Source organism: Felis catus, chromosome D3, assembly GCF_018350175.1.
Source record: "Felis catus isolate Fca126 chromosome D3, F.catus_Fca126_mat1.0, whole genome shotgun sequence".
Lineage (NCBI taxonomy): Eukaryota > Metazoa > Chordata > Mammalia > Carnivora > Felidae > Felis > Felis catus.
In genome coordinates, this window is record NC_058379.1 from 10,520,182 (window position 1) to 10,532,910 (window position 12,729).

The following is a 12,729-nucleotide window of genomic DNA, read 5'->3' on the forward strand; positions in this document are numbered from 1 at the left end:
AGCAGTGGGGGACTCCGGGTATAAACTTGCCCGTCCCCTCACAAGCAATCCTTACTCCATTCGTCCATCAACCTCATAACAGCCCGTGAAACATGACAAGCAGGTACAGGCATCCTCATTGTGTAGACCCAGGAAGGAAGTATTGGGGCTTGAACCCAGGCCTTTCTGACCCCAGAGTCCCCAGTGGGGCCATTCCTGCAGCCCTGGAGGCTCCTTCTCATCGCCTGCTGCCCCCAGGCCTGTGTCCACACCCCCGACATGAGGGGGGGAGAGGGAAGAACAGGGAAATCATGCCACCTGTGCTCCACCCCTCTCTCTCTTTTCCCCATTCAGGGCCTCCAGGAGCCAAAGCCAGCCCTGGGCCAGCAGGACGCTTTCCAGATCACAGACCAGGCAAGTGTTCCCCCTCCTCCCATACCTGTCCAATGGCCATGCCCTCCCACCTCCTGTGAGAGAGCCCAGGCTGCCAGACCTTCCCCAGCTGTGCCCAGAGACCCATCGGATGAGCTCTAAGGGACCCCCTGATTCCAAAACTCTAGATACTCCTTACCAAGATTAAATAGAAAAGGGCAGAGCATACAGTGGTTAAGAGCACGGACTACCTGGATTCAAATCCCAGCTCCTTCACTTCCCAGCTACGTGACCCTGGGCAAGTCACTTAACTTCCTTCCCTGGGCCTCAATATCCTTATCTCTAAAATGGGAGGGATGCCTGGGTGGGTTAGTGGGTTAAGTGCCCGACTTCAGCTCAGGTCATGATCTCATGGTTCGTGGGTTCGACCCCTCGTCAGGCTCTGTGCTGACAGCTCAGAGCCTGGAGCCTGCTTCAGATTCTGTGGCTCCCTCTCTCTCTGCCCCTCCCCTGCTCGCTCTGTCTCTTTCTCTTTCTCTCTCTTAAAAACAGATAGAGAGTTGGGGCGCCTGGGTGGCTCAGTCGGTTGAGCGTCCAACTTCGGCTCAGGCCATGATCTCATGGTTCATGGGTTCGAGCCCCGCGTCAGGCTCTGTGCTGACAGCTCAGAGCCTGGAGCCTGCTTCAGATTCTGTGGCTCCCTCTCTCTCTGCCCCTCCCCCCCCCCGTCTCTTTCCCTCTCGAAAATAAGTAAACAAAAAATAAAATAAAATGGGAATAATACAAGGATTTACCTCACAGAATTGATGGGAGGATTAGACAAACGAATACACATAAAACTCTAGCACGTGGCCTCGAGTGGATTAAGGTCATGCTAAGTGACCGTGATTCTTGCATATGATGTTATGCATCATCTTCGGTTACCATAGCTACAGCTTAATCATTGCTTCCTAACTCACCAGGTACTGTGTTAAGTAGTATACATGTAGTAGGTTATATATTTTTGTAAGTTTATTTATTTATTTTGAAAGAGAAAGCGTGCATACCTGAGCAAGGAAGGGGAAGAGAGGGAGAGAGAGAGAGAAGGCTCCATTCTCTCAGTGAAGAGCCCGATGCAGGACATGATCTCACGAGCTGTGAGATCATGACCTGAGCCACCCAGGTGCCCCTATCATGTAGTAGATAATTTTTAAAATATTAGCCGATACTCTTTGAGTGCCTGCAGTGTCATAATTCCCACTTTACAGACGAGGAAACTGAGGCTCAGAGACTTTAAGTACCTTGCCCCAGGTCACACAGCGGAGATTCAAACCCAGGCTGTCTGGCTGCAGAACCACACCGCTGATCAGTGCCCCCCTGAGGTCTGTTCTGCCCACGTCTGAATCAGCTCCTGGGACTTGTTATGAGACATAGACTCCCGGGCCCCATTGCACTGCCTACTCAGTCTGGGTGGGGCCCAGGAACCTGCATTTTTGCAAGCCTCCCTAGGTGGTTTTGACAAAGGCAACATTCTGAGAATTGATGAATGACATCATGAGCCCCCCCCCCCCGCCCCATCCCCCTCGACTGGAAATGGTGATCCTCCGTGGCCGGGCCGGGGTAGTTCTGGTGCAAGGCTTGCCAAGCTCCTGGTATATACAGTAGGCGCTCATCACTAACGGTAATGCTGCCACAGTGGCTCAGACACAGACACAGAGGCTCAGCTGCCTCTTTCCTGCCCTCTCCCCATCTCCTCTGCAGAGGTGGCTCCCGGTGAGCCCAGCTACGCAGGGGCCACCGCCCCAGCCCGGGAGGACAGAACAGGGGGAGCTGGGGGCTACTCAGCAGCTGGAGCCAGGGAGGACCGAGGGGGCCACCCACCGGGCCCCTATTCCCAAGCGGCTGCTGCGGCTCCCCAGCCCGCCGTGGCCCCTGCCCGCCAGCCCCCGCCCCCGGAGGACGAGGAGGAAGAAGCCAACAGCTACGATTCGGATGAAGCAAGTAGGTGGCACTTAGGGGAGGAGTGTTTGGGGAAAGTCACTTCGGGGTGTCGTCCCCGGGGACATCAGAATAGCCCCCCCCAATATGCCAAGCCTAATAAGCTGTATCAATCAAGTTATAAAGATACAAGTTTGTGTTGCTGAATTCAAAAAATAACCCCCGCTTTCTAAAGAGTAGGTAGGTGCTGTGTGTTTTTTATTGTGATGAAAAGCGTAACATCAAAGTTGCCATGTAAATCACTTTTATATATATATACATAATTTATGTAAATCACTTTTATATATATATATACATATATATATATATATATATATATACACATAATTTGTTGTCAAGTTAGTTAACATACAGCATATACAGTGTGCTCTTGGTCTTGAGGGTAGATTCCCATGATTCATCGCTTACGTACGACGCCCAGTGCTCATCCCAACAAGTGCCCTCCTCAGTGCCCATCACCCATCCCCCCCCTCCCTAACCCCCCCCCATCAACCCTCAGTTTGTTCTCCTCATTCGAGTCTCTTATGGTTTGCCTCCCTCTGTTTAAAACTGTTTTTTTTTTTTTTTTTCATTTAAATCACTTTAAAGAGTACAATTCAACTACATCGACAATGCTCAGATGTTCAGTGTTTGGTGGTCCACAACAAGTCAAGCAGAATTATACGACCCAGCATCTCACTTCTACATTTATGTGTGTGTGTGTGTGTGTGTGTGTGTGTGTTTTACTAGTTTCCAAAACTCTTTATTGTGTGTCTTCTCGAAGTAATTTTTTAACCGTAATTCAAATATTTCTAGACATTTCCTCTTGCATCCATTCCTTCAGTGATTTATACAATGCCTGCTGTGTCCCTCTCCCACTCAGACCCTAAGTGCCACAGTGGCCCTTATCCTGGGTGTGTGTGGAGCAGCAGGGGAGAGCTGGGGTGGCCGTTGTGAGCTGGAGGGAGGCGTGGAAGGACACGTGTCTGGATCTAACATGTGTTGTGGGGTTGGGGGCGTCCCAGGGGCTCCGAGTCAGGGGGACAGACTGCACCCACTCAGAAGAAGTGGACGAACAGCCGTGATCAGTGGCGTGGCTTGGCCCCCCGTGTCACCACTCCTTGTTGTAAAGTGGGAAGCAAATACTGCCTCCCGCACAGAGCTGAGGGGATGGTAAACTGAGGTACCCCCTGGGAGGTAAAACAGGCAGTCGTTATCATTATATAGTCCTAAACACACAGGAGGAATTATTATGTGGTATGCACATCAGAAGTAATAATAGTTCATACTTGCGTATTTTATGCCGGGCGCTTCTCTAAGTGTGTTCCGTGCACGTGCTCATTGAGTCTTCCTGCTCGGCCTGGGAGTAGTTGCTTCTACTCTTCCTATTTCGCAGATAGTGAAACTGAGGCTCCGAGAGCTTCAGGGACCTGTCCAACCTCACAGGGCCAGTGAGTGGAGGGGCTGACGGTCGCATTGCTGTAGCAGATCAGCTGGGTGAAATAGATCAGGATGAAATATCAGCTGTCCCCTCTGTCCCCTGTGCTCTCCCATGGGTCATGGGTCTGCGGTCTCGGGAAAGGAACGTAGGAAGGCCCACCGCCTTGTGAGCGACGAACTGTTTCCTGCCTCGGAAATGCACACTGTGTCCGGCCCACCTTTCTGCCTTTCTGCACACTGGCACTTGTGCCCAGAACAGTATCCACTGCTCCTTCCTTCGGCCTTAAGTGTCTCTTCACTGACCTGCCGAGCCTAGATGATCCCTCCCAGCTTGTATCTGTCCCTCTTACGAGCTGACCCCAGTGATTTATAACAATCCTATACTGTATTTAGCTGTATATACCGCTCACTCACTCATTCGCTCATCTTTATAACCAATAAGTACTTATCAAGTACATACTATGTGCCCCAAACTATTCTAGGTGCTAGAGACACCATGGCCAAAAAAAAAAAAAAAAAGGCAGCCGAGATGGCTAATCTAACGGAACTAACATTCTAGTGGAGAGAAACAGTTAACATACAAATGAGTTCATTTCAAATAGAGATAGCACAGCAGGAAGGAAATAAAGGCAATGGCCACGGGGGTGGCTGCTTTAGATGGAGTGGTCAGCGAGGGCTTCCCTGAGGAGGTGACGTTTAAGCCGAGATGTGGATGATGAGAAGATGGCAGCCACGTGAGGATCTAGAGGGAGAGTATTCCAAGCAGAGGTAACGGCAAATGCCCAGATTCATTTATTCCTTTAGCAAGTAAGTGAGCACCGACTGTGTTTCCTGCCCTGTGCCCAGTGGGGGCCCAGCAGTGAACAGGACCGTCACAGTCCTTGCCCTCGTGGGGCTCTCAATCTAGCAGGATGGGAAGTCGTTAACTTGGCAATTGCACACCCGATTCACTGATCACAGGTGTGCTGAGGGCTCCAAAGTAGAGGAGGGCCTACCAGGATGGCGAGTCCAGAGCAGGGACCGAGTCCTCCTCTCTGTAGGCTCAATGCCTGGACCAGACTGGGCACCTAGTAAGTGCTCAGGAAATGTTTGTTGAGTGACTGAATGAATGTTCTCTCGGTTCCCGCCTCTGCCCCCTTCAGCCACCCTGGGTGCCCTGGAGTTCAGTCTTCTCTACGACCAGGACAACAGCTCCCTGCACTGCACCATCATAAAAGCCAAGGTAGGTGAGAGGCCCAGCTGGGGACCACTTAGGATGCCCTGGCATTTCTAGGGGACTCGGGGTTGGCGTGGGTTACCAGGCCTGTTGATCTGTGACCGTGACGGTAATGCGAAGGGGGCAGGAATTAACCGTGGCCACTTCCTTTGGAGGACTTTCTTCAGGGGTGGTCTCTGGTGGGGGGGAGGGGCTCACTGATCTCTAGCTCCCGGGAGCAGAGGCAGCCGGGCTTCAAGGGCAGAACTGGAATCTGCCCAAGAGGCGCCGCCCGGGGAAGTGGTGACAGCCTGACCTGACAGCTGACATGCCCACTGAGGGCTCCTTCTGTTGACGTGACTGTCGGGCTGGAGCAGCGGCTGGAGTGGGGGCAGGGGAACCATTGTTGCAGATGCAAGGACATCTCCCTGCTACGGGCCCCTGGGGGGAGTGAGCGGACTCACCTCCAGACCCTGAGGAAAGCTGGAGATGCCAGTGCAGATCCCAGAAAGTAACTGACCAGAGTTCCCCCCACTGCAAGCCTGGTCCACGTAGAAGAACAAACAAGAAGCAAGGCTCAGGAAGCAGACTGCCGGGTTCAAATACCAGCTCCATTGCTTCCTGGCTGTGTGATTTGGGGAAAGTTACTTCGCCTCTCTGTGCCTCAGTGTGCCATTTGTAAATAGGGGATAATAATGTGCCTCTCCCGTAAGGATGCCTGAGTACTTTTTTTTTTTATTCTGAGAAAGACAGAGAGTGTGTGAGGGGGGGACAGAGAGGGGGAGGGAGAATCCCAAGCAGGCTCCACGCTGTCAGCGCAGAGCCCGATGCAGGGCTTGATGTCACGAATTGTGAGATCATAAGCTGAGCCGAAGTCAAAAGCCAGACGCCCAACCGACTGAGCCAGCGAGGCGTCCCAAGGATGACTGAGTATTAAGAGGAAGGTGGCCACATACTCCCGTCTGCCCAGGACAGTCCCTGGCCACGCCTGTGATGCTGTAATGATTAAAAGCCCCCCTTTTCACTTGCCTAACGCCCCAGTTTGGGATATAAACGAGGCTCAGCAGTGCCTGGCACCACTCCTGGGTCAACACACCCAGGTCGCGTCTTCGGAAGAGGCATTGAGCGTGTATTTTGTATCCGTCACGGTAGCAAGCACGTGCTTGCACCCACCCCCGGCCTCCAGTAGCACCGTGAGCTAAGCACATTCATGATCTCATTATATCTTCCTGGGAACCTCCGAGGTGGGGATCATTATTAGCCCCATTGTACAGATGGGGAAACTGAGTCCTAGAAAGGTTAAAGCCTGAGGTCACCCGGCAGGTAGGGATAGAGCTGGATTTGAGTCTGGCTCAATGCCCAGGCATTCAGTCCCCTCTTTCAGCTCCAGAAATGGGGGAATGCCACACCATGCCAGCCCCCTGGAGACTGGGCCACAGAAAACTCACACGCTCTCGGGCCGGGCCGGTAACGGAGGTGAGGAAGGTGCATGAGATGTTCGGCTGTGATGGTGACTGTGGTCAACTGGACTGAGCAGGCCCCAAACAGAGACGTTCAAATTCAGATTTTAAAGGCACAGCGTCTGCCAGTTTGCAACGTTGGAACCCCAGTAGTCATTCCAGAAACGTCTGCTAAATACCTCCTCTGTACCAGGCACTGTCCCGAATGCTGGCGATCCCAGAGTGAACAAGGGCTGGCCCTGCTTTGGGGCTCACTTTGGGGAAACAACCAAGAAACCGTGGCCATAGCATTTCCTGAGGATCACACACCCTCCGGGGCTTTCCGCAGATTACTTTGTTCCCCTTCACCTTCACAGCAACCTGTGAGGAAGGGTCTATCATCATCATCCCCATTTTATAGACGGACACACTAAGGCACAGAGGGATTAGGGACCTGCCCAGATCACATAGCCAGGAAGTGACAGAGCTGGGATTTGAACCAGTGTAGTCCAGCTCAGGAGCCTGCGTTCTTACCCACGATGCTGCTCTGCGAGCTCTCCCCCTTGCACCCCGATTTGTGTTACCGTCTCCACATTGTCCGCACTCGCTAGTGCGGGGCCCAGAGCTCGCCCTTCATAGGAGAGGTCTTCATCCCCTAAGAACATGAACAGATAGGGAAACAGGTGCACAAAGATGCATGACTTTGGGATTAGGGCTGTGAGAAGGGACAGTGGGAGCCCAGAGGAGGGACGTCTGCCCAGCCCGGGCCTAGGAAGTTGACAGAATGTGTCTGGGCCCCGGGAATTTGGGGTTGCTCATATAAACAAGCCCAGTGTAATCCCTGCCCCAAACTCCCTTCCCCCACAGTGTCTCCCTTGAGCCTCATTCCAGCCCTGTAAGGGGGGCCAGGCAGACATTGTGATCCCCCTTTTATGGGTGAAGAAACTGAGGTCTCAGAAATGAGTACAGGGGCCAGGGCCAGAACTCAAGCCCTCTTTCCCCAGCTTCTCCACCTCTCCCATCTTCCCTGTTCTGGAACATCGCCTCCCATCTCAGAAATAACAGTCCAGCCTTGGGGCGCCTGGATGGCTCAGTCGGTTGAGCGTCCGACTTCGGCTCAGGTCATGATCTCGCGGTTTGTGAGTTCGAGCCCCGCGTCAGGCTCTGTGCCAACAGCTCAGAGCCTGGAGCCTGCTTCGGATTGATTGTGTGTCTCCTTCTCTCTCTGCCCCGCCCATGCTCATATTCTGTCTCTCAATAATAAAAAAACATTAAGAAAAAAAATTTTTTTTTTAAAAAGAAGAAGAAATAACAGTCCAGCCTTAACACAGCAGTTACCGTGGGCCAGGCTCTGTGCCCAGCACTTTACGGGTATAACTGTGTTGAAGTCCTACCGCTCCGTGAAGCAGATACTGTCATCCCATTTGACAGATGCGGAAAATGAGGCTCAGGGAGGCTAAGGTACTTGCCCAAACTCACACAGCTGGGAAGGCGTCACACATGGCCAGGCTTCAAATCCTGTCTGCCTGATTCCGGCCTTCTTTCCAAGAGACTTCACTTCCCTTCTCTCTCTTTGGAAGAGGAAGCACACGGGTGGACCGATGGGCAGGACAGATGTCAGGGGCTGTGTCCATTGCCTATGACGGTTGAGTGCCAGGCCCTCCCGAGGCCCTCATGCTGTTGCCTGTTCTCTTGCAGGGACTGAAGCCCATGGATTCCAACGGCTTGGCTGATCCTTACGTTAAGCTGCATCTCCTGCCGGGAGCCAGCAAGGTACCATATGGCCCGGGCCTCTCGGCAGGCTGGGCACATGGGCCCTGGCAGGCACCCAAGGTTCCCAGCCCGGAGCCTAAAATAGCCTTATCTGGCCCCAGCGCCCCTCCTCCCTGAGCGGCAAAGTCCTTGCAAGGGGTAAGGGACAGACAGGAGTCATTCTTCCCCAAGGGGCAGGCGCTCTGCCCATTTCTCCAGCCCAGAAACCTGGGATCCAAGCTGCCGAAGGCCAGGGGGGAGCAGAAGCCCTGATTATGCGATCCACCTGCTCAGATACCTTCAGTGGCTCCCCAGTGCTGACCGTGGCTCACTTCCCCCACTCACTTTACGTCCCAACCAAAGACTTCTCATCTCCTAATAGAAATGAGTAACTCTCTCCAGACTGTGGGGCTGAGCATTTGAGAAAATGTTCTGTTACTGAGCGAAAGTCAGTGTATCGCGACCTGGCCCCAGGAAGGGAAAATGGAGTTAACTCTCCTCCCTTTGGATTGACCCACTCAGAAGACAAGGCTAGAAAGGAAAGGGTGCTTTCTTGAGTTCTGTTTTCTGGTTTGTTGACTTAATTTGATATGGATGTCCTAAAAACAAGGGCGACCGCACACTCGCTTATGTGATCTTGGGAAACTGCCTGTTAAAAATCTCTGCAAATAAGAAATGCCACATCACACAAAAAGAGGACACACGTGCGTGCATTCACATGCATGTTCTCTCTCTTACCCTTTCTTTGTCTGGATCAAGGAGAGTCCCTCACCTGGCCGTGGCCAAACTTTGAAGTGTTTGGCTACTACTCATTCTAACTCCCCAGTGACATTCGCTTCTCCTTGAGACTCTTTGCTCAGTCCTCAATCCAAACTTGCTTTGCCAAAGCACCCAGTGAGTCATTTACATGTTAGTATGAATTAGATTTGTCACCAGGCCACCTCTTCTGGACATAGTGCGTGTTTAGCCTCCTCTCTTAGAACAAAATGAAAACTTTGTCCCCGAAGGAATTCAGGCATGGAGGAAGACAGAAGGAACCATTTCAATATCCCCAGAAATTGTTTCTTTACTGCCTAGAAACAGGGGACTCTTATTTCTGCCTTTCTGGCCTATAAATCATATTTTATTTTCCTCAGAGGAAGGTGTGTCTGCTTTCTAATCTTAGTGGAAAGTTCAAAGAGAGGGACCAGTGCATGCAGGGAGGGGTGGCCCAATGTCCAGCATTGGTGATGGCTGTAGCCGTCACCCTACAGGATGCCCCTCACTCACCGAAAACATGCATTTGGGAGCATCTGAGCCCCTGGATACTCGTAAGGGGAGAGGACTCCTACATCACCCGCCCACCCCCCACCCCCAAATCAACCCAAAGGATAGGGCCGCAGGGCTGGCTCCCCACCGAGGCAGGTGTCTGTCCATCTCTCTGGGCTCTAGTCCAACAAGCTTCGTACAAAAACCCTGCGGAACACCCGGAACCCCGTGTGGAACGAGACACTTGTCTATCACGGCATCACAGACGAGGACATGCAGAGGAAGACGCTCAGGTACCTGGCAGGAGGGTGGGCAGACAGGACACGGAGGCCAGGCAGATGGACACGTCTGTAGCTGCCAGGGACCACTCTGGAAAATGTGTCTGCTTACTTTTTCCTTTCTTTTCCACTTCTACAAAAATAGTATATTGCTGGTAGAAACTTTTGAAAACAGCGATAAACAAAACTCTCAACATCTTGGTGTCTGGACATTCGGGTTATGTGTGTGTGTGTATTCATGCGTGTGACCTTGTGTGTGTGTGCCAACAGTTCTTCTAAAATTAAGTGTTTATATGGGACACCTGGGTGGCTTGGTTGAGCGTCCGACTTCGGCTCAGGTCATGATCCCGTGGTCTATGAGTTTGAGCCCTGCACTGGGCTCTGTGGTGATAGCTCGGAGCCTGGAGCCCGCTTCGGATTCTGTGTCTCCCTCACTCTCTGCCCCTCCCCTGCTCACACTCTGTCTCTCTCTCTCAGTAATAAATAAACGTTAAAAAAAATTAAAATTAAGTGTTTATAAAAATGGACCATCCTATTAACTAATTAGCCTCTCTTACTTAACAATATATTGGTGCCATTTTATATTCTTCAGTGTTTTATTAAACTGCATTTGTAATTATAGAAGTCATAAATGAATACACGTTCCTTGTTATAAAAAAAAAATTACAGAGAAGGCAAAGCTCCTTTTAAATGTTAACCCCCTCTGCCAGCCCAGGCCTGCTTCCTCCCTTTGTGAGTGAACACATATTCATACCGCTGTTCAGAACCTATAAAGTATCATGTTGCATAGATCTGGAACTTTCCTTTTTTTCTTAACAATGTATCTTGGCGGTATAGCCAGGAGAAGACATTTAGATCTGCCTAATATTTGACTGCTTCGGAGAGTTGTACAGAAAGGCTTATCACACGTTTTTGAAAATGTTTTATAATTTAAATATTACAAAGACACAGAAGAGTGTAGAACGTAATAAAACAAACACCGACAAACTCAATACTCGGTCTTTTAGAAAATCGCACTCTTCCGCTGTATGTGCTGCTTTTTAAATTATTATCTTCAAGAAATAAAGCGCCACAGAAGCAGGTCGAAGCTCTTCTTCTATACCCTTTCCTTCTCTTCCTTCCCTCACAGGGCTAAACACCATACTGAATTTTATGGATATGATTCCCCAGCATGCTTTAGGCTTTAGCTGCATAACTATGTATCTATACACCGTGGTGGTCTTATCTGGCATGTTTTTAAATTTTATGTAAATGTTTGCCAGTTTATTCAGCCATCGCCCTGTGGACGGACATTTAGGTTGTTTCCAGCTTCTATTACCAACAAAGTTGCAACGAGTATCCTTTATGGACGGACATTTAGGTTGTTTCCAGCTTCTATTACCAACAAAGTTGCAACGAGTATCCTGTATGGACGGACATTTAGGTTGTTTCCAGCTTCTATTACCAACAAAGTTGCAACGAGTATCCTTTGTGCTTCCGTGTATACACACTGGTGTTTCCTTAGGATAGAAACGAAGTGAGCAGGCATTTGCTGCTTCATAGTATCCGCCGTTGTGGGGTTTGTTTTATTTTACAAATCGCACAAACGGCGTTTCAAATTTGGCTGTTCCACGCACATTCCCACCAGCTACACTATTAGGTTAAGTAAACATTTCTATTGCAGGGTAACGTCCACTTAGAAAAATGCACACATAAAAAAAAAAAAAAACTGCACAGATTGATGAATTTTTACCACATGAACACATCAGGATCCAAGAAGAGGACATTCCCAAGACCACAGACTCCCTGCCCCATCAGCGCCGTCCCCACAGTGAGGACCCCTCCCTCGGGGCATTCACTGTCCTGACTTCCGACAGGACAAACGAACTCAGTCTGGTTTTGTACTTTACATAAACGGGATGGCACAACATGACCCTTCGTGTCTGTCTCCTTTCACTTAATACTATGTTCGTGACACACACCCAAGTTGTTGCTTGTGTCTGTAGATCGTTGATGCTTGTTGCTATTTAGTATCCCCTGGGGTGATGATGCCACAGTTTTATGTGTCCGTTCTACTGCTGAGGGGCATTTGGTTGGTTTTCATTGGGGGGCTACTACAATAGTACGGCTGGGAACATTCGAGTCACATATTGTGCATGTTTTTCTTCCTAGGAGAGTAAGGGTTGAATTGTAGTGTATGTGCACGTTCAGCTTTAACAGAAAACTGCCAGTTTCCCAAAGAGATTGTACCAGTTGCCACTCTTAACAGCAGTGCACGAGAGTCCTGGGTCCTCCCCATCCTCATCAACACATTTCCATTTTGGACATTCTGGTGGCTGTGCCGTGGTGTCGCAATTCTGGTTTTGCATTTCCCCGATGATTAATTACAACACTGTTTTCTCTTTCATTTTTTTATGTTTCTTCCTTTTTGAAAGTGAGAGAGACAGAGTGCGAGCAGGGAAGGGGCCGAGAGAGGGGGAGACACAGAATCCGAAGCAGGCCCCAGGCTCTGAGCTGTCAGCACAGAGCCCGACGCGGGGCTCAAACCCACAAACCGCGAGATCGTGACCTGAGCTGAAACTAAGAGTCGGATGCTTAGAGACTGAGTCACCCAGGCCACCTCCCTTTAAAAAAAAAAAAAAAGAAAAAAGTTGATTGCAGCAGCTTTCTTCATAATAGCTCAAAACTAGAAATGGATCAAAAGCAAATACCAATCAGTAGCACAAGTATTGTGGTATAGTTTCACAGTGGAATACTATACAGCAGGGAAAATGACAAATGCCTATAGACGCAGATGAAGCTTATCTTTGAGGGAGGTCATGACAAGGAGGGACCTTGAGGATCTTCCAGGAGCCAGAACATTCTATATCTTGAGGTGGGTGGTGGTTACATCAGTGTATACCTATGCAAAAATTCAGCAAGTTATAAATTTAAGATTTGTACACATTACTGCTTGTAAGTTACACGGTAATAAGGAAGAAACAAAGTACCTGGCCTAGTGCTCAAAAAATAGGAAACTGAAACATTCCTATGCACACGACACGTTCCTTGTCAGTATCAGTCACAGCTCTTGGTACATAGTAGGTGTTCA

The 12,729-nt window shown here is 50.1% G+C and overlaps 1 protein-coding gene across 13 annotated transcripts in view; it reads left to right on the forward strand.

Moving 5' to 3' along the window:
- Window positions 1–12,729, forward strand: part of RPH3A (rabphilin 3A) — a 278,545-nt gene that overhangs the window by 250,913 nt on the left and 14,903 nt on the right. For all 13 annotated transcript variants that reach the window (XM_045041384.1, XM_045041385.1, XM_045041386.1 and 10 more), the window contains 5 exons: window positions 334–393; window positions 2,092–2,331; window positions 4,890–4,969; window positions 8,080–8,154; window positions 9,565–9,674. In XM_045041384.1, coding sequence (XP_044897319.1) covers window positions 334–393; window positions 2,092–2,331; window positions 4,890–4,969; window positions 8,080–8,154; window positions 9,565–9,674 — 565 coding nt within the window. The remainder of the gene's footprint in view (window positions 1–333; window positions 394–2,091; window positions 2,332–4,889; window positions 4,970–8,079; window positions 8,155–9,564; window positions 9,675–12,729) is intronic.